The sequence below is a fragment of the Ochotona princeps genome, chromosome 13 (assembly GCF_030435755.1).
Source record: "Ochotona princeps isolate mOchPri1 chromosome 13, mOchPri1.hap1, whole genome shotgun sequence".
NCBI lineage: Eukaryota > Metazoa > Chordata > Mammalia > Lagomorpha > Ochotonidae > Ochotona > Ochotona princeps.
In genome coordinates, this window is record NC_080844.1 from 5776444 (window position 1) to 5796196 (window position 19753).

The 19753-nt window shown below is 55.2% G+C and overlaps 1 protein-coding gene across 4 annotated transcripts in view; it reads left to right on the forward strand.

Moving 5' to 3' along the window:
- Positions 1-19129, forward strand: part of ALOX5 (arachidonate 5-lipoxygenase) — a 41432-nt gene extending 22303 nt beyond the window's left edge. For 2 of the 4 annotated variants that reach the window (XM_058671203.1, XM_058671202.1), the window contains 11 exons: positions 1343-1465; positions 9695-9801; positions 10638-10810; positions 11613-11759; positions 16330-16533; positions 16772-16858; positions 17357-17535; positions 17631-17752; positions 17853-17953; positions 18162-18332; positions 18790-19129. In XM_058671203.1, coding sequence (XP_058527186.1) covers positions 1347-1465; positions 9695-9801; positions 10638-10810; positions 11613-11759; positions 16330-16533; positions 16772-16858; positions 17357-17535; positions 17631-17752; positions 17853-17953; positions 18162-18332; positions 18790-18969 — 1590 coding nt within the window. In that variant the 5' untranslated portion in view covers positions 1343-1346 and the 3' untranslated portion in view covers positions 18970-19129. The remainder of the gene's footprint in view (positions 1-1342; positions 1466-9694; positions 9802-10637; positions 10811-11612; positions 11760-16329; positions 16534-16771; positions 16859-17356; positions 17536-17630; positions 17753-17852; positions 17954-18161; positions 18333-18789) is intronic. The other 2 variants (XM_058671200.1, XM_058671201.1) reach the window with 2 other exon arrangements.
- Positions 19130-19753: the final 624 nt, after the last annotated feature.

Here is a 19753-nt window from a genome sequence, read left to right on the forward strand (position 1 = left end):
TGCCTACACAAAAATAATGTCTTGAATTTCCCCTACACTTGCTTCAACTTTATAATCGCAGGTCTTTGATCCATTTTGAGTTGGTTGTATATGCTAAGCGGTGGGGATCTAATTTCATTCTTCTGCATATATACATTCAGTCTTGCCAGCAGTGGGGATTTTTGTAACAGTAAATGCACAAAGTTTTATTGGAAATGACTTGAGGATTTTTGTTTGTTTTAATGACCTTAATTCTCTACCTTTCACTTTCCTCTCTAAAGAGAGACTGTACGAGGTAGGAAGATTTTTTAAAAATTTATTTGAAAGGCAAGTTTACATATAGGAGAGACAGAGATACTCCATCTACTGGGTCATTACCCAAACAGCTATGACAGTCGAACCTGAGCTGCCCCAAACCCAGGAGTCAGGAGCTTCTTTTGAGTTTTTCATGTGGGTGCAGGGGCCCAAGGACTTGAGCCATCTTCCACTGCTTTCCCACTGCCAAAAGTAGTGAGCTGCATCAAAAGTGGAGCAGCCAGGACTAGAACTACACTCATATGGACTGCTGGTGCTGCAGGCATATTACACTGATAAGCCACCATGCCAGCCCCAAAAGATAGGAAGATATAAAATACGAATGAAGATGCTAGAAATCCCGGACTATAAATGTTGAGTGTTTTCACAAACACACTATAATGCCCACATCCACAAAGAAATTATCAATTGTTCCTTTTGTCTGATTTTCAAAAAATAATTAATTTTCAAAGTGTAACAACTGCTTTTTATGGTTCAAGTTTAGTGAATGACTATACAAAAAAAAAGTAGGATTAAAGATGCACTGTAAATACGCGATGTTACACAATGGACACTCAGGAGAGCAGGCTCTAGGCATGTTTACCATTCACAGTGCAAGTGGGAGGGGAAGACAGCTGGATTGCAACAGCCACAGCTGTTACTAGTTGGCAGAGACCTGTGCCGCAGCCTCTTACCCCATCATGCCTGCTGCCTGCAATCTTATCGGGAAAGCACAAGACCTGTCCCTTTTCCCAGAACACCACAGGTAGGGCATGCACCCAGTCCAGAGGCAGTGGGCACTGACCAAACTGGCGGAACACTAGGCATCCTGTCATTCTTTCTTTATTCGCCCTGTGCCCTGCTGCACCCTGCACTGTCACAGGCCCCTTGTGGCAGCCACTCTCAAGGCACACAGTGGTCAACTGCCACTGGACCTTTGGAAGGGCCACAAGGTTGGTGTAGAATGTGACCACCTCATGGTAGCATCAGCAGATAGCACTGGCAGCCTCCAGCAGGGGGACTAGCCAGTGGCTGGCGTGTAACCAAGTCTTCCCCTTTCTCTGCCTAGGTGGATGGAGTGGAACCCTGGATTCCCTCTGAGCATTGATGCCAAATGCCATAGGGATCTACCCCGGGACATCCAGTTTGACAGCGAGAAAGGGGTAGATTTTGTTCTCAACTACTCCAAAGCGTAAGTTCATAAAAGCCAAGTGATGCCCGGCAGGCCCTTCGGAGGCTAGGACTGGGACTGGGACATTCATTTTACTTCTCTGGGGGCCTTGGACTTGGGGAACAGCCCAGCTGTACAGCCCTTGCCCAGCGCATCTGACTGTACCTCAGTCACATGGGGGGGGTGAGGAAGGAGGGCTCTTAGGTGTGTAGTTTTCAGATAACGAGAATCTAAAAGGCCACACCGTGGAGGACTCCAGACAACAATGTAGTCTCACAGCAGAATGTGGGGCATCTTGACATAGGATGGCTGTTCCCTGCCTACATCTGCTCCCCTCTACAGTCAGTCCAAGGCACACAGTAAGCAGGCTGGTACCTTGGTGACAGTGTAGGAGTGATGACTGAGTGTTTGTACCATGTGTCCACACAGGGGTGGCTTGGTGGGTAGATGGGTAAGTGATGCATGGATAAGTGGAGCAATGGATGGATGGAGAGATGCATGGGTGGGTGGGTGAAGGAGGAAGGGAAGAGAAGAGGGAGGGAATAGGGAAGGATGAATGGATGGGTGGGTAGGTGGATAGAGGAAGGAATGGATGAATGAATGTGTGGAGGAAGGAGGGAAGAAGGGAGTATGGATGTGTGGAGGAGTAAGGACATCAAGTACCTTGTTCAAGACCCCTCCTAATACGCAGCTGGGATTTTGTATTTTGTGTTCCTTTTTTTTGAGTTGTTTTGGTCTGAATCACCTTGCCACTCCTGAGATTGCCCAGTCACTTGTTAGATTAAGGGTCCCCAACCCTAAACTTGGACTCATTATAAGCCTTAGTATCCAGGCCTTGATGCTTGGACCCTTATCATCTTGCAAGTCTGAGAAACCCCACATCAGCGACCTCACAGCCAAGAGGAGGGTTAAGCACCCTGCAGCATAGGGTAAACTCCACACCCATGAGTAAGAGCCTTTGAGGGTGAGACCCTGGCTTTGGGTCTGTTGTCCTATATCACCCTGCATGCCCATCTTCTCAGAGTGGGCACTGTCTCCATGCAGTAGGCCTGGGCTATAAACACTGCTGTTGACCATATCTAGGTGACGAAACTACATCCCCAGTGGGCCAAGACCAGGGGATTTGCCTGATGTCATTTAGACAGAAATCAACAAAATGAGATTGGATCCCAGGTCCACTTAAGGTCCACAGCTGTGAAGTATTTTTCCTGCCACAATTGGGACTGACTGGAGAAAAACTAAAACTCAACATCTGGATTAGTACCACATTAGTTCCCAACATCTGACTGTCTGGTAATCTCATGGGGATTAAAGGCTTCACTTTCCCTCCAAGAACTGGGCTTGAGTAAAGCCCCACACCATGATGAGAAAGAACAGAGCAGAAGCAGAGGCGGTGAGCTCACGGAAAATGATACTGCTCCAAGGAGTAACACTGCCTAGACACAGTAATGGGGGAGGGAAGAATGATGGATAGATGGATGATGGGTGGGTAAATGGATGATACATGGGTGGGTGGAAGGATGGATGAATGGGTGTATGGATGGATAGAAGGATGAGAAACAGAAGATTGCTAGATGGATGCACAGTTGGATGAATCAGGAATGGATGAGCATGCTAGTGGATGGGTGGATGAGGTGTGGATGGATGGATGGATGGATGGATGGATGGACAGACGGAAAGATGGACAGGAGGTGGATATACCAACAGATGGATGTAGAACAGATGGATATGGGATGGACAGCTGAATGGAAGGAGGGAGGGAGGGAGGGAGGGAGGAAGGAAGGGACAGATGCAGGAATGATACATGGATGGGTGGATGGATAGATGACTGATAGTGGAAGGAGAGATGGAAGAGGTTGACAGATGGACAGTTGGGTGAATCAAGGATGAATGAGTAGATGAGTGGATAGCTGGAGGAGGAATGATACATGGATGGTTGGGTGGATGGACAAATGAGAGGATGAATCCACAGATGAATGAAGGACAAATGGATGAGGGGTTGATAAATGAATACATGGATGGGTGGATAGATGAGTATGGATAAATGGATAGAAAAATGAAGGTCAGGCGGTACCTTCTTTATATCTAGCCAATACGCCTTAAGGCCATTTTCACCTTTGCATCTCATGCATGCCACAGCAGCTGCCACAGAGTAGGTATTCAGCAGTCTGTGAAAATATAGACTGACTCCAGAGGGTCAGACAGACAAAATGGCCCAGGGACTCTACCCACTGCCTCTCAAGCCCTCAGCACATGGTGGGGAGCAGACAGACCCACCCAGTTACTTTCTCCTCTTCATACATATCCTTTGGGCTCATGGCAGCCCTGCCCAGTGGTTTGCAATCCTGACTGTGCCTCTGGAGCAGGGGATCCTGTCACCTCGCTCTGTCCCACTCCCCATAGCTAGTTGGTCCCGGGTCTCCCAGGGAAATTGTTAAAGTCCTATGGGATTCCAGTGTATGGCCAGGGCAGAAGCCACCAGCCTAAGTGTCTTTCTGAGCTTCATCCCCATCCCCAATGGCACATGCAGCCTCATCCTTTTGCTCAGCTCTCAGACTCATCCTCCCCTCCCCATAAGGTCAGGTACACCGCTGCCTCTGCTCCCCCAGGCTCTGGCTCACACAGCAGGCAGGGTGTGTGTAATTCCTTGGAGACTCCTTCTGAAAAGACAAATAACATTATTTCACACCCTTAGATGAACCTCCCATGTGCTCACCCCAACTGTCCAAGTAGACTTGCATCCATATGCACCTGCCAGGCTTCCTGTGTTCCCCTCCCCACCTGCCAAGCTTCCTATGTCCCCCCCCAACCTGACAGGCTCCTTGCGCTCCCCCTCTCCATCTTCCAGACTCCCTGCGCCCCACTCCCCATCTGCTAGGCTCCCTGTGACCCAATTCCCCACCTGCTAAGCTCCCTGAGCCCCGCCTCCCCACCTGCACAGGACGCTCCAGCCTTGTGAATTCAGATCTGCTCACAACACACTGTCTTCCCTGTGCCGCCTCCTCTACCAGCAATGCCATTCTCCCCTTCCTCGCCAGGATGTGGGTGAGGGACTCCTCCCAGAAGCTTCTAGCAGCCCTGAGTTGTATAAGGTCTCCTTCCCCGTGTTTCTGTTCCACCTGGGCCTGTCCACACCAGCCTCCATCTCCCAGGGACACCACAGCCTCGGCCCTGCCCCTCAGCCCCTTGGGCAGAAACAAAGCGAAGACCTCCTGAAACAGGCCCTCCAGCCCTTTCTAGCACAGTCAGCTGAGGCAAGGTCAGGGGAGAGAAAAGAGAAGTCCTAACCTGAGCCAGGAGGCCACACAGCAAGAGGATCCCAGGCTGGAGCAGGTGACTCCACAGGTGTCACCCAACAGCCCAAACTCAGTGTATCCCTTGGAAAAGCAGGGGCCAGCTCCTCCTGGGGGTCACCCACACCAGCCCCTGGAGACACAGGGCAGATCCCCTCTTGGGGACAGGGTAAGGACACAGGATGCATCATCACACACCTGCAGATTGGCCATTACCCCTGTGCCCCTCTAACAGGCCCCTCTCTTGGAGGGACACACGGGACTCCTCGCTGCACCTGGGCCTCCTCTCCACAAGGGAATCCAGGTTGGCTTTGTGAGATGAGGGCCATCTGGCCTGGCTGGCCCTGCCAGTGGCTAGGCTGAACCATGGGTGGCAAGCATGCTGCAGAACCAGGTGGGCTGTGGCATTTCCTGGGAGTTTCATATACGTCCGTCTGCAGCCCGGGGGACTCCATGCCAGGGGTGGTGACTCAGTCCTGGGACAGTGGTCAGAGGGCCTGGTCACCAGGCTTGGGGCACAGGAGTGGACATGTAGGGAGCATCCTTCTCCCCAGGCATGCGCAGTGCAGCTGTCTGCCTACAGGGTCAGAGCTTCAGCAGCTAGCCACCACGGACGACACGGCTGAGTTTCCCACATCCGCCAGAAGAGGGCAAGATGTGAAGGCGAGATGTGTTTCAGATGGACCATGATGACTCGGGAGTCAGCATGCAGGAGCCCAGGAGTGAGGCAGAGGCTTCACAGACAGGGGCAGCGCAGGAGAGACCACAGTGTGGAGTGGATGGCCCAGGGAGCACGGGGACTCAGCTCACAGTGGGGGAGAGGAAGCCTGGAAGTCGCTGAAAAGGGAAGTCGAGCAGCAGTAGCAAGCACCACCCTGTTTCCCTTTGTTTTCTAGAGTGACTTCCTGTCCTTCTACAGATGTGTTTGTCATGACTCCTTTGAAGGCTGCTTGTGCCAAGTCCGTTATCTGGGCCCTCTCAAGACAGTTTTCTGTTACTTGCTGTTCTTCCTCCTGTGCGTGGAGAGAGTTCTATATGCACTTGTTTTTGCTCAAAACTAAACATTTGAGATCATAAGTTGCAGCAACTCTGAATGACCCTTCCTCCATCCTCCTCTTCCAAGCACCTGTTATTTGTTGGGTGTGGTGCTTGGATGGGACAGGAAGTCTGTTCACATGGAGCAGCAGCGGCAAGTACTGCTGGTGGAATGGGGCATGCTGTCCAGCCTCTGGAGGCGAGGCCCAGAGTGACCCAAAGGTTCAGGGTCTGGCTGAGAGCTCTGCAGAACAGGGCTGAGGCCAGGCAGAGGCCTGGGGGTGAGGGCGGGGAGCTAACAGGAGGAAGCGGAGTGTGGACTGCAGCCCACCAGCTCCTGCTGCACCAGGGCTCCCTCCCGCTCGCCCGAGGGAGACAAGGGGATAGAGTCAGCCCTCCCCAGAAGCAGGATGCAGCTGTGGATCACAGATATTAGAACAACATTGTGTCTATGCCAAACATGTTTATAGACCTTTTTCTTGTCATTATTTCATAAATAATACAGCTATCTCCATGGCATTCCCACTTTGTTAAGTATTGTAACAAAGATGATTTAAGAGCTATGGGAAAGGGTGGTCATTTGGCATACCAGTTAAGACATTGCTGGGAACGTTCGAATCCCCGTATTGCAATCTCAACTCTGTTTCTGACTCCAGCTTCCTGCTGATGTGCAACTGTGGGGGGTGGGGGACTGCAGCTGGTAGTGGCTCACTAGCTACTGGGGTTCCTGACACATGTGAGACACCTGCATTGAGTTCTGGGCTCCCGGCTTTAGCCTGGCCCAACCCTGGCTATTGCAGGCATTTGCTGATTGAGCCAACACATGGCAAATTCTCTTGCCTGTCGTTGTCTCTCTCTCTCTCTCTCTCTCTCTCTCTCTCTCTCTCTCTCATATGCAAGTATTTATTACTTTTCTTTACCTCTATACTGTATTCAAGTTCACAGCTTCCACCCCCCACCACTGTATTGTTTTCTTTTGTTTGAACATGGGGTGTGAGGAGAGACATACACAGCTAAGCTGGGCTCAGACCAGAGCCAGGAGCTGGCTGTAGGAGGAGGTCTGCCTTGCAGAATTGCTGGGACATAAAAGAACTCCAGTGTGCTGGGCACCACATGCATTTGCTCTGGCATCTGCAGGCTGCGTGCTTAACCAAACTCTGTGGCCAACCCTGAGCTTGTCCGGGCAGTGCCTGAGGGTCAGTGCTGTTTGCTCACCCTCCAGGGCTTCCAGCACCCTTCAGCTGCCCTTCCTTTAACCACTGCCCATCAGCTCCTGATTACAGGGGATTAAGATGATTCCAGTCCTTGTCCTGACTCCAAGGATCTCACAGGGAAATGGAGAAAGGCCGAGGGCAGCTCCAGGGAAGAGGTGCTGGGAGACTGGAAGCAGGGTGGGAGTAACTCAGGGGAGAGGCAGCTTCAGTAGAAAAAGAAAGGAAGATATGTCTTCCAGGACAGCAGAGGTCCAAGCGGGATGCTGCGGGCTGCACAGGAGCTCCTGGAGCCCTCTCTGGGACAGTGGGTGAGATCCGACAGGGTCTGGGAGACAGGTGCAGAGTGGAGAGGGAGTCACGGACAGTCAGCAGATGAGGGAGCCTTCACCCCTGGGGGGGAGAAGGTGGAGGGAGCCCTGGGAGAAGGGCTGCACGGGGCTGCAGCGTGGAGTGTGGTTCTTGGGGGGAGGGTTCCCCTGGGAACACCAGGGCCTGGGCTGAGATGGGGTGACACCCAGCCCTAACTGGCTTATGAGCAGACCCCCCATCACATGGGAAGGGAAGTGGGGGTGGAAAGGGTCATCAGTGCCAGACTTCTCTGCATGAGCAGGGCATGGGGAACCCACAGGTCAGTGCCAGCCCTGTGCTCCCACAGCTCCCATGATGGCGGGCCCACATTGGCCAGGGTTAAACCCAGACCCTCAAGACAGAAAACTGAAATTCACAGCCGAGGCCACCAGAGAACACCTCCAGCTCTGGGCAGCTGGGTCTCAAAGCCACTGCTTGGCAACCTTAATGACGACAGCAATTTCAGCTTCCTCTGGGGGCATCAGTTGCTGGGCATGGAGGGAGGCCAGGCCTTGCTGACCAACTTTGCCATGAAATGGAGGCCGGAGAAGAGTCAGGGGCTGGAGAGGAAGCCCAGGCTGCAGCCTCTCCCAGGACACAGCCTGCAGCTCTATGCGGCAGAGAGCTGGGGTGTCAAGTGACCCTGCGGGTCCCTGCCCAGGCTATGCCCTGGTTGTGTGACCTCGGCCAAGCCAGAGTGCCCTGCCTGGCCTGCCAGCTCCTCTCTGGTGTGGGAGTTGACCCTTGAAGGGCTAAAGGCACTCTTGGAAGATGTGGAAATGCTCACCCCCTACACGCCCTACCCAAGGTTGGCAGCTTACTATGGGGCTGCCTCTTTCCTCCCTGTTTTCAGTACTCATGTTGTTCACTGAGCCTCCCCACCTTACTCTCCACAGACTCCCCCAGGCAGGACACCCCAGATCATTATGGGGCTGACTGGGATCTCAGAGGCCTGGACAGGCCTCACCTCTCTCTTTTCCACTCACTCACTCTGATTAGAGTTAAGCCCCTTCGCACACCTGCACTGACACCAGACAATCCAAGTGACAATGTCATACCCAGGGCTTTGTGTCCAAGGAATCTCAGCCAGGCTGTGAGAGCAGCTTCAGTGGGCCGCTGCTGGGCTTGGCTGACCCCGAGGAGGGCTGGACACACGCAGTGAAGCTGCCAGGTGGGCCAGCCTTCTCCCACAGCTCCAGTGAGTTGTGGACAAACACCAGCAGGCTGGCCATGCTGAGGGTCAACAACCTGCAGAGAGACATCCTGGCAGTGACTGTGTACTCACAGCAGCCTCTGAGGACCCACAGGCCCAGGGAGGCCCCTGTCACAGTGCAGAAGGCTCCAGGAGGATGCTCTCATGCCCTGGTCCTGGGCCTCCAGTGTCCTCTGTGTGTCTGTGTTGCACCCCACCTCCAAGGAGTCAGCCATGAGACAGCAATAGAGGCCATGTTGCTCTCAGCTGAGCACACTGCAAACTGAACCCGCAGCTTCACTCCTCTGATTCTGCCAGGACTCTGGGATTTCCACCCCACCCCCCCGGCTCCTGACACTGTTCCTGTTCCTGCAGTAGGTCCCAGCCAGGCTACTGCCCAAGGCCTGCTGTCCCCAAGTGGGCTGGACTCCAACTGTCAGGTGTACAGGTGGAAGGGGACAGCTCACTGAAGGAGCCCCAGGGGCAGGGCCCCTGCACTGGCGTCAGGGGCACCTCTCACTCCTCTGGGTGCTGGGCAGGCCTTAGGCTGGGCATAAACATGCTATCACCCTCAGGCATATAAGGCAGCAGACGATATCCACATGGGTGCTGCATGGACATGTGTGCACAGGAACCAGCAGACTGGACTTCCTCTCCTCTTGCAATGGAAGGCTTCCTGGAGGCAGTGGCCTTTTTCCGAAACCTGGAGGGGATACCAGAATAGTGCCCGAAATACACCTGCCAGCCATGCGTGCATCAGGAGGACATCAGAAGGGGGGAACCCCAGCCACCTGAGCCGTCGCTGCTCACTCAAACCCAGGGGTTCACTAGCCACTGTCTGGAGGCTGCCGGGCAGACCTCTGGAGCCTGGAGGGGAGATGGGGCGCTGGTCACAGGATACAGGAAGCCTGGAAAACCACTCCCTTACTCCTCAGCCTTTCAGAACCCCAGAGATAACTCAGGCCACCCACACCTCCTCCTGCCCTGCAGCTCAGCATGTAAATTCAGGGTGCTCCTCCTCTGGGTTGCTGTTAGGCTCCCCTGCATGACCTCTCAGAAGCAACTCCAGAGTCGGAGCCAGACAGAATGTCAGGGAAGATCGCTCACCTCCCAGGGGACTTGGGAGTCCCTGGGCGCGTGTGCCACAGTACCTGTCTCTGGCCTGCAGGATGGAGAACCTGTTCATCAACCGCTTCATGCACATGTTCCAGTCCTCCTGGAGTGACTTTGCTGACTTTGAGAAGATCTTTGTCAAGATCAGCAACACTATTTCTGGTGAGTGTGTCTCTTGGGTACCCAGGGATGCAGACGGGGATTGCCATTTTCCCACCCCAAGACCCACCCCCGGCCCAGCTGGCACCCTAGGCAGTCCATGTCGGTTGCTCTCAGAAGTTTCTCCTGCGTGGCCTTTGATGGTCCAGCACCTGGGTCCTCATTTCATCATCAAGATCCTCAACAGCATCAGAAAGCAGCCATTCGTAGCATGGTAGGACGGAGGCAGAAAGAGGAAGCAGGTGTCCTGGGCAGAGTCACGACAGCTCCTGGCTTATCTTTAAGCACCGACCCAATGACAGTGCAAGCAGGAGTCCCAGGAACGGAAGGGCCCAGAAAGACAACAGAAAGTTTGAGAGGAATGCTTGGATGAAGACTGTTGAATCTGTGCATGGGGAAACGCGGCCGGTGCCACCCGCCGTAGCCCTTTTGCTCCCACTTCTCTTGCCACACTGGACTGAAGGACCTAATTTTCCCCAAAGGCAGAGAGAGAGAGAGGAGAGAGAGAGAAATATCACCAATTCCTGGTTCACTTCTAAAATGCTCACAATAGCCGTAGCTGGGCTGAGCCAGGCCAGGCCAGAGCCAGAAAAAACCAGAAACTCAATCCACGTTTCCTTGCGTGGGGGGCAGGGACTCAGCTATGGAGTCATTACTTGCTGCCTGCCAGGGTGCATGATAGCAGGGAGCTGGAAGCCAGTGACGGCATGGCAGGTTGGAGCCTGTGGCCAGGAAATCCAATCAGCAGGGGGCCTCTGCTCTGGACCAGGCTGAGGTGGACCGGGCCCCATTGCCCTGTGCTCAGAGCTCCACGGGCCTGCACGCTTGCCTGTCTGCAGAGCGGGTCATGAACCACTGGCAGGAGGATGTCATGTTTGGTTACCAGTTCCTCAATGGCTGCAATCCCGTGCTGATCCGGCGCTGCACGGAGCTACCCCCGAAGCTGCCGGTGACCACGGAGATGGTGGAGTGCAGCCTGGAGCGGCAGCTCAGCCTGGAGCAGGAGGTCCAGGTAGGTCAGGCTGGCGGGGGTGCAGGAACCAAAGCCCCTCAGCTGGGCAGAATTCCTTTTCTACTCCCTTTCCAGGCCCGTGTCTACAACCGTTTCCTTCCCCCCCCCCAATCAGGCCAGGGTGCTGAGCTCACACAGACTGCCCTGAAGGGCATGGGGCTGCACAGGGCCCGTACCAGGAAGCCTGGCATTGACACTCTGCCTCAAGACATCCAGCTGCCCCATAGGGAACCACAGTGGGATGGCTGGTGCACTGTTGCCTGGTTGTCCCCCACCTCACCACAGGGAAAATCCCAAAAAGAGATGTGGGCCTTACGTAAGATCAAATGAAAGAGGGGGCCTGAGGAAGCTGGGAGAGCAGCTGGCTTTCTGATTAGAAGTGCAGGCCCCGCTGCTCCTGGTCCAAGGCCCACTCAGTCTTGAGGCAGGAAGGATTCAACTCAACGCTACTGGGACCTGGTGGGACTCTGGGCCAGGTGCAGCCCTGGGGTCTTACAGCAGCCTGCCCCAGCCCCCCAACTCCCACCACCTACACTCCAGGTGTTCCTATGCCTTCCGCTGCTTTTGTCAACTAGACGGATTCCCCCAGCTGTAGGCCCTCCTGGCTCTTGGAAAATAAAGACTGACCCAGAACCCACAAGGACTCCCACAACCACCCCATGTGTTTCAATCTTGGATTCAGAAAACAAGGGATTTGGAGAGATCCCACACGGCCCACCCCTCAGCCCCCCACACCACCTAAGAGCCTTCCCGTAAGGTCCATTTTTGCCCAAACTGATGGGAACCCCTGTGCCCTACCCAGCAAGGGAACATCTTCATCGTGGACTTTGAGCTGCTGGATGGCATTGACGCCAACAAGACAGACCCATGCACGCACCAGTTCCTGGCTGCACCCATCTGCCTGCTGTACAAGAACTGTGCCAACAAGATCGTCCCCATCGCCATCCAGGTGAGTGGTGTTTGCAGGCCAGGACGTGGGTGTTGGGGAGGAGGGAAGGGGAGGAGCTTCCTGGTGGCTCCATCTGCAACCCTGCGACAGGGGAGGGGAGGCAGCTCCAGGGAGAGAGGCTGAAGTGCAAGGAGCAGAGAAGCTGTGATCTCCAGGAGGAGCTCCTGGCTGGGCCTGGTGCCTGGGAGCGTGTACTATACCTCACCCTCACCCCGGCATCCTGACTGGGGCCCCCCAAGACAAGATGCTAGCAGAGACCAGCCAGGGGAGGCTTTGAGTTGAGTTGGGAACCAAGTCCACCAACAGGCATCAGGTGCCCTGCTGGCCAGAGCTGGGACTTAGTGAGACCCAGGGTTACTGTGATGGGGCAAGTGGGAGGAAGCCACAGGGAGGGACTGTTTAGAGGGTCCAACTCACTTGGGTACAGTCTGTCTGTGCATTGGCGCAGGAATGCCACTCTAATGGCCACATACGGTGCTGACCCAGACTGAGGGCAGAGAAGGGGCGGGTGAGGGCAGGGCGAGGGCGGGAGTGATGGCACATGAAGGATTATCCACACTCTTAAAAGCCTTATAGGTTCTGGTCACTGAGGGTTCAGAAGAGGCCCTGTCTTTCTTTCTTCCTGTATCTTTCACCTCGACTTCTTCAGGTGGGGGGGGGGTCTCTGAGGCTGTCCATCCCATGAGGTCCTCTGTGGGGGTGCCATCCCCAGGGGAACCACCCGCCAAGAGCATGCCACGCGTTTTTAGCATACAATGGGCTCATCAGGACACAGCATCACCATACATCCAGTGATAGGATCCAGGAATAAGAAAAACGTTGAAAACAGTAATTATGACGACAGCTTTTGTTAGCAACCGGGAGCCTCCACCGGGTCTCCCACGTGGGTGCCAGGGCCCAAACACTTGTTTCCTAGGTGCATTAGCAGGGAGCAGCATTGCAAGTGGAGAAGCTGGGACTTGAAGCAGTGCGCACACGGAATGCTGCCACACCAGTGTCTGCCTCTTTGGGGAAGTGTGATGTGACGGTGACAAAATGGGCTGTGGTCAGCCTGGGGACCTCAGGAGCCCCATGACCCTGGACCCTGTGGGACCAGTGAAGCACCCCCCAGTTAGTGAGCTAGCTCGTCCCACCACCCAACCAGAGCAAAGAAGCTTGAAACCCATGGTGTCTAAGCAGAAACACTGAAGAGTTTGGTTTTTAAAGCCATTAGAATTCATCAGGTAGCATCGGTTAAACGTACCCCTCAAAAGATCCAGAAATCTTTTTCCATCTTAACAACAACAACAACAATATACCCCCATAAAGAAAAATAACACAAACATGAAGGGACCATAAAAATTTAATTAAATATTAAAACTTCCTGTAAATTTGTCAGTTCTATCAGATTTTATACAAGCTTAATGTGTTTCCAGTCATTTCTTATTTTATCTGAACAGTGGAGTTAGATCTTTTATCCACTGGTTCAAGTCCCCAAATGGCCACAATAGCCAGGGCTGTGCCAGACCAAAGCCAGGAGCCTGGGCGGCAGGGACTCAGTGCTTGAGCCTCATTCTGCTGCTTTGCTTGGCATGTTAGCAGGGAGCTAGACCAGAAGACAGGATACAAATCAGCTTCCACATGGGATACCAGCACTGCCAGCAGCAGCTCTACCCCACTCTGCCACAGCGCCAGCACCTCCAATTACAAGTTCATTCAGGAATTTTCCTTTTCTTGGGTGGAGTGCAGGGTTCAAATGATGAGAAAACTGAAGTCAAGAATTTATATATTCATATGGGAAAAGAAAGCTTCAAAAACAGTCAAAGGTGTTTTTTGCTTGTCTTATAAAACCACTGGAGATCAAGGAAAACCATGAGGTGCCTGAATAGAGCAGGCACTGCCCGTGAAGTGGCAGACTGAAGGGACAGGATGCAGAGAGCAGAGGCAGACCACACACACACACACACACACACACACACACACAGAGGAATGGCAAGTGCGACAATGGTGGCTTTCATGTCCTTTGGGAGAGTGATGGAGTTTCCATGCTGTCCTCACTCTATCTTTGTATCAGGAATAAGTTGGTGGGCCCTTCCATCAGGCTATTTACACACATTTCTACTGGCTGGGGAAAAAAAGGGGGGGGGACTGCAGAAGCAGCACAGGAAGTATGGAGACCCCTACTCTTAAAAACAGGAAGCTGAGAAGTTACAAGGGGGAAAAAAACCAGGGCCATTTGATTATGGAATATCTTACCATTTGAATGGTAAAAGAGACCACAAACAAAACCAAAAGGCAAATGTAGGTTGCGGGAAATAACTGGGACATAACTGACAGGTAGAGTTTGAATATGTGCAACATACAAGATAAGAAACAGCTGCTTCCAAAGCAAACTGTGCAGAGAATGTGAAGAAGGAATTCACAAGAGGATGTAGAGATGTCCTCCCCGCAACCCTTGCAGTCACTAGAGAAAGTACAGATGACTCAGTGAAGTGTCCCACTGACCCAGCAGGCTGCAGGGGTGGCCTCTGGCTGGGGTGAAGTTCACCATGTGCCGCCTGGACAGTTGCAAGCCAGCGCCTGCCTCCCCGCTGCACCTGCTATACTAGGTCAGGCTGGCATAGACAGGGCAACTAGAGGGGGCAGAAGAGAGGCCTCTGGGCCCAGACTGTTTCCCATTCCAGTGTGGCAGCAGCCTGGACTGCTGAGGAAGTGATTGGCAGTGGAGGAATAGGGTGTGACCTCCCCAAATGAAACCCAAACAGAGACGCAGCCAGGAGGAGTTATGCAGGAGAGACAAACTTGTGAATCACCTGGAGGCAGGACAGGGTTGGACAAAGCCAGACCCTACAGTGTCACTCCTGCCAGGCTGGGGGTGGGGGGACACTCACTGGATCCTCCCCCGGCTGGTGGGGACAGAGGGGGGGTGGACAATGACACTGGATCTGATCCCAGCTGGTGCTGGGGTGGGGGACACTCACTGGATCTGATCCCAGTTGGTGAGAGGAAGATGACAGTGGCTCCTACCCCGGGTGGTATGGGGTAGAGGGGTGCGCCATTCACTGGACCTTACCCCAGCTGGCCTCAAGGGTTCCCAGCACAAGACGCAGGTGATAGGAGCTCCTGTCTGGATGAATGAGGGCCAGGCAGCGGCCCTACCTCTCCAGGAGCAGACACTGGTGTGAGCAGGGGCAGCCACAGGGATCACTTCCACAGGAGAAGAACAACAATGGGGGATCGGGGGCCAGGAAGCCAGGCGAGAACGCAGGGGCAGGGTTAGCACTCTGGCCCCCTGATTTTCCAAGAAAACTTGCTCCTTCCCATCTTGGGTGAAACCACCTGCTCTCGAAAGGCGGACCTCAGTCCCGTGAGCACACATATAGGAACACTGTGCAGTGCCACGCTGCTCTGCTGTCCTCGCCTCCTGATGCCAGGCTGGTGCTGCTTGGCACAGCTGATCTATGCCCTGGGCTGAGGGGCTGGCCACATGTGGCTGGGAAGCTACTGTGAGACTGAATGAGCTAGCTCATGATGGTGGCTGCTGCGTGCTTCAGTCAGGATCTCAAAGACCTGGAGAAGAACATGCAAAGATCTCACTTTTCGACTTGTCTCATACTTTTTTGTCTTGTATAACCTACAGTCATGTGAGGAGCCATGAACTCCACCTGCTTGCTTTTACTTTGACTAACATGCCTTTCAGAAAACTCAAAATCCCCTGGGTGACCCAGGACCCCATGGAGAATAGGATCTGCACAAGGTTAGAATAGAACTTGCACGAGTTTAAAGCAGCGTAGCATCTGCATACAGCCCAACACCCTCCTGCTGTAGCCTTAGACCACGACAGCTAACATCAGATGACACTATTCCGTAGCTGCTGCCCCATGTTGTCCAGGGCAGAGTGGCAAGGACCAAGTGTCTGCACACACACACACACACACACACACACACCCCTTCCCCAGTGCTCGACAGGACGCAACTCAGCCACTTCCTGGGCTGCCGTCCTCCTGGGTCATCTCGATGCCAGCCCCTCTGGGTCTCCCTGGTCTCGTGGCTTTCCCTGTACACACTGAGTGCTCTGTTGAGAATACACATCCCAAGAAAAACTGTGCAGTGGGAGGAGAGCAGGAGTGAGAGGGGGAATGGGATGGGGCCCGTCCCTCCCCGACCCCTCTCCCGAGCCCCTCCACCTGCCGCTGCTGGCACCTGACAGGAGTCCTGTCACCCATTAACGGGGCTGCTTCCTCCACACTCAGCACTTCTTCTCAAGTCATGGCTTCTCCTGGAGAGGCTGAGTTCTCCAGTGGCCACAAGAGTCTTTGGAAAAGTTTGTGGAAAGTGGAAACTGGAAGTTGTCTCTTTAAATGCAGACACTTTAAAAACTCATGAGGGTTTTTTTTTTCACACTACCCATTTTCCATGAACTCCATGAAGTCTCCCTTCCCCTCCAGCTCCTGCTAATGGACTGATTTAAAAACTGTTACTACATCAAAATGAAAACCCTTTCATGCCAGCGTCCTCGACGGTGGAGAAAGGCCTTCACAGAGTCTGGGGAGGCCCACAGCAATGCGTTTTCTTCCTCCAACAATGTCAGCTCAACCAAACCCCGGGAGAAGAGAACCCCATCTTCCTCCCTTCCGATGCAAAATACGACTGGCTTCTGGCCAAGATCTGGGTGCGCTCCAGCGACTTCCACGTGCACCAGACCATCACCCACCTCCTGCGCACACACCTGGTGTCAGAGGTCTTTGGCATTGCCATGTACCGCCAGCTGCCCGCCGTGCACCCCATTTTCAAGGTACAGCTCCCTCACCTGGAGGGCGGGTGGGAAAGGGTGCCTGACACACCCACCTTTCATCTTATCCTTGAACTGGGAGAGGAGGGACTCTTAGTTAACACAGCGTGTCTCCAGGCCTCAGCAAGGAGGTGCACCCCTGCCTCCCTGTGCCAGCTGAGGGCCCCGGGACTGGAGGATTCTCTGGTCTGCAGGCCCTGGCCCAGCCCCTCTCAGGTCCTGGCCTCCCTCTCCTACCCAGCTGCTGGTGGCACATGTGCGGTTCACCATTGCCATCAACACCAAGGCCCGTGAACAGCTCATCTGCGAGTACGGCCTCTTTGACAAGGTGGGTGACCTCGCGCGTACACAGCCTCACCCACAGCCTGCCTGCTCCGGAAACCAGGGAGGCCCTGCTGTGAACCAGAGGCAGCTCTGCTGGCCCCAGGCCACTCCTGACTCTGCCCTCCTGTGAAGTCTTCCAGCCGCCTGTCCCCTCTCTCCCAGCCTCTGGGATGGGCGCACGGCACTCTCCCACCCGCTCCTGTGAGATACCACAAGGGCCCTTGCCCCGCCTTCCTCCTTTCCCATGGCCCAGGCCAGTTAGCATGTCCAGAGTGGGTCCCAGGCCAAATTACCATCACGGACCAATCTCTGGTGTCCCAGTCCTCACTGCCCTTGCTTGTGCGTGTCCCCCAGCTCTCAGCACACAGCAAGCTAGCCACTCAGCGTGTGGCTGGATCCCCGGGGGACTGGGCTCCTTGTAGCCCTGGCACTGCTGGGCAGGCAGAGCCCAGCCACCTTCTGGCTCCGGACTGCCTCTGAGCCATGCGTCCTGCCCACGCAGGCCAACGCCACGGGCGGTGGCGGGCACGTGCAGATGGTGCAGAAGGCCATGAGGGACCTGACCTACAGCTCGCTCTGCTTCCCCGAGGCCATCAAGGCCCGGGGCATGGACAGTGCCGAGGACATCCCCCACTATTTCTACCGCGACGACGGGCTGCTGGTGTGGGAGGCCATTCGCACGTGAGTGCCTGCCGGGTCGGGGGTGTGGGTCACAGTGCCGGGAGGGGCCCCGCAGCCAAGGGGCGTCCCCTCCCTGCCGTCGCCCACCCGCACAGGTTCACGGCCGATGTGGTGGACATCTACTACGAGAGCGACCAGGTGGTGGAGGAGGACCAGGAGCTGCAGGACTTCGTGAGCGATGTCTTCATGTATGGCATGCGGGGCAGGAAGGCCTCAGGTAGGGCTGCCGCCTGTGGTCAGGGTCGGGGACAGGGTTGGGGTCAGCGCAGGGGTCCGGGGGGGCCGCCTGGCTGCCTCAAGGCCCGGTCCTGTCCCAGGCTTTCCTGAATCGGTCAAGAGCCGGGAGCAGCTGTCTGAGTACCTGACCGTGGTGATCTTCACGGCCTCTGCCCAGCACGCAGCCGTGAACTTCGGCCAGGTAGCCCATCCCGCCCTTGGATGCCTATCTGCTCAGGGCCACGCCCGCCCATCAGCCCCACTCTTCTTGTGGCTGGAGTCCCCAGGGGGGTGTGGAAGGGCCCAGGGAGGTGGAGCTGGCAGAGACCAAGGAGCCTGGGAGGGTCCTTGAGAAGGGGAGGGTCCAGGTGACTGCGTGGAGGTGCCCACGCACTCGGCTGCCTCCTTAGTACGACTGGTGCTCCTGGATCCCCAACGCGCCCCCGACCATGCGGGCCCCGCCGCCCAAGGCCAAGGGCGTGGTGACCATCGAGCAGATCGTCGAGACGCTGCCTGACCGTGGCCGTTCCTGCTGGCACCTGGGCGCGGTGTGGGCACTGAGCCAGTTCCAGGAGAACGAGGTGAAGCCCCCTGCCAGTGCCTACCTGGACACCCCAAATGCTCCACACCCCAAATGCTTCAGTGCGGGCAGGGCCTGGGAGCCCGCAGAAGCAGCTCTGCCCAGTGCCAGCAGAGGGCGCTCGAGCCACACTGCCGCGTTCCCGCGCAGACATGCTAACTGTGGAGTTCCTGAAAAGCAGACCAATGTGTCAGAGTTCCCAAAAACCGAGGAGCCTGCCTGTGTGCACCCGGTTCAACCTGAAGCCCAGGCTGCGTGTGCTTGCCCTGGGCCGCCTCCCTTGCGGAAAGCGCCTTTGTCTTGGGTTGCAGCCAACCTCCCCAGCCCAGGACCTTCTTCTTGTTGCTTTTTTAAAAGAGAGAATGAGTTGTTCGACAGTCCCTACAGGGAGGACCGGTGGGCGGGCCAGCTGCCCCATCCCCGCAGGCTCACCCGCGTGTCTTTGTCCGGAACCCCAGCTGTTCCTGGGCATGTACCCCGAGGAGCACTTCATCGAGAAGCCCGTGAAGGAGGCCATGGCCCGATTCCGCAAGAACCTGGAGGCCATTGTTAGCATCATCGCCGAGCGCAACAAGCACAAGAAGCTGCCCTACTATTACCTGTCCCCAGACCGCATTCCCAACAGCGTGGCCATCTGAGGTCGCCGGGCGGGCCCGAGGGTGGCTTGCGTCCCTCGCGCTGTCACGTGTCCCCGGTTTGTTCCCAGATCTGTGGTACCTCCTGCATCCCTCTCCGGCTGAGATCTGCCTTCCCATTCACGCTCACCCCAGCTTGGTGGTATGCAGTAGGTGACCAATAAATTGTTGAATGAATTCATCTTTGGTGGTGGTCATGTGAAACCACACACGATGTCCCAGCCACCCAAACAGCTCAGGGAAACAGCCAGCCGGAATTGCTGTGATGCACCCCCCAACACAGCTCAGATGCCACTGCCTCTGGGAAGGCCTCCGTGATTGCCCAGACAGTGCTGGTCTCTCCCCTGGGCCTCCTAGATTCCCTATGCTACCCTCCCCCTGGTGTGTGTGTATTTGTGTTTGGGGGGGGGGGGGGGGACAACGGAGGGGAAAGACCCCTGCAGGATGAGATTCCACCTTCTTCACTTCCAGGCCACAGCACACCTAAGGTACCACATCTCAGCTGCCCTCTTCATCCTCCAGGACAGGGCATCTAGGTGAGATTGCAGCCACTGCTTGGGAGTTACCAGCGTCTTTTCTACCGAGACACTGTTCTCAGAGTGACCAAAAAAAATCTAACCCCCCACAGCCGTCCACCCAGAGAAGCAGGGCGACTCCTGAGCGCAGGGACCAAGGGCCTTCTCCCACACCTGCACCTAGCCCATGGACCCTGGCACTGTGGAATCCCTTCACCAGAGGACTCCACACCCAGGCTCCCACTATACCTCCCAGCTACATTCACCACTAC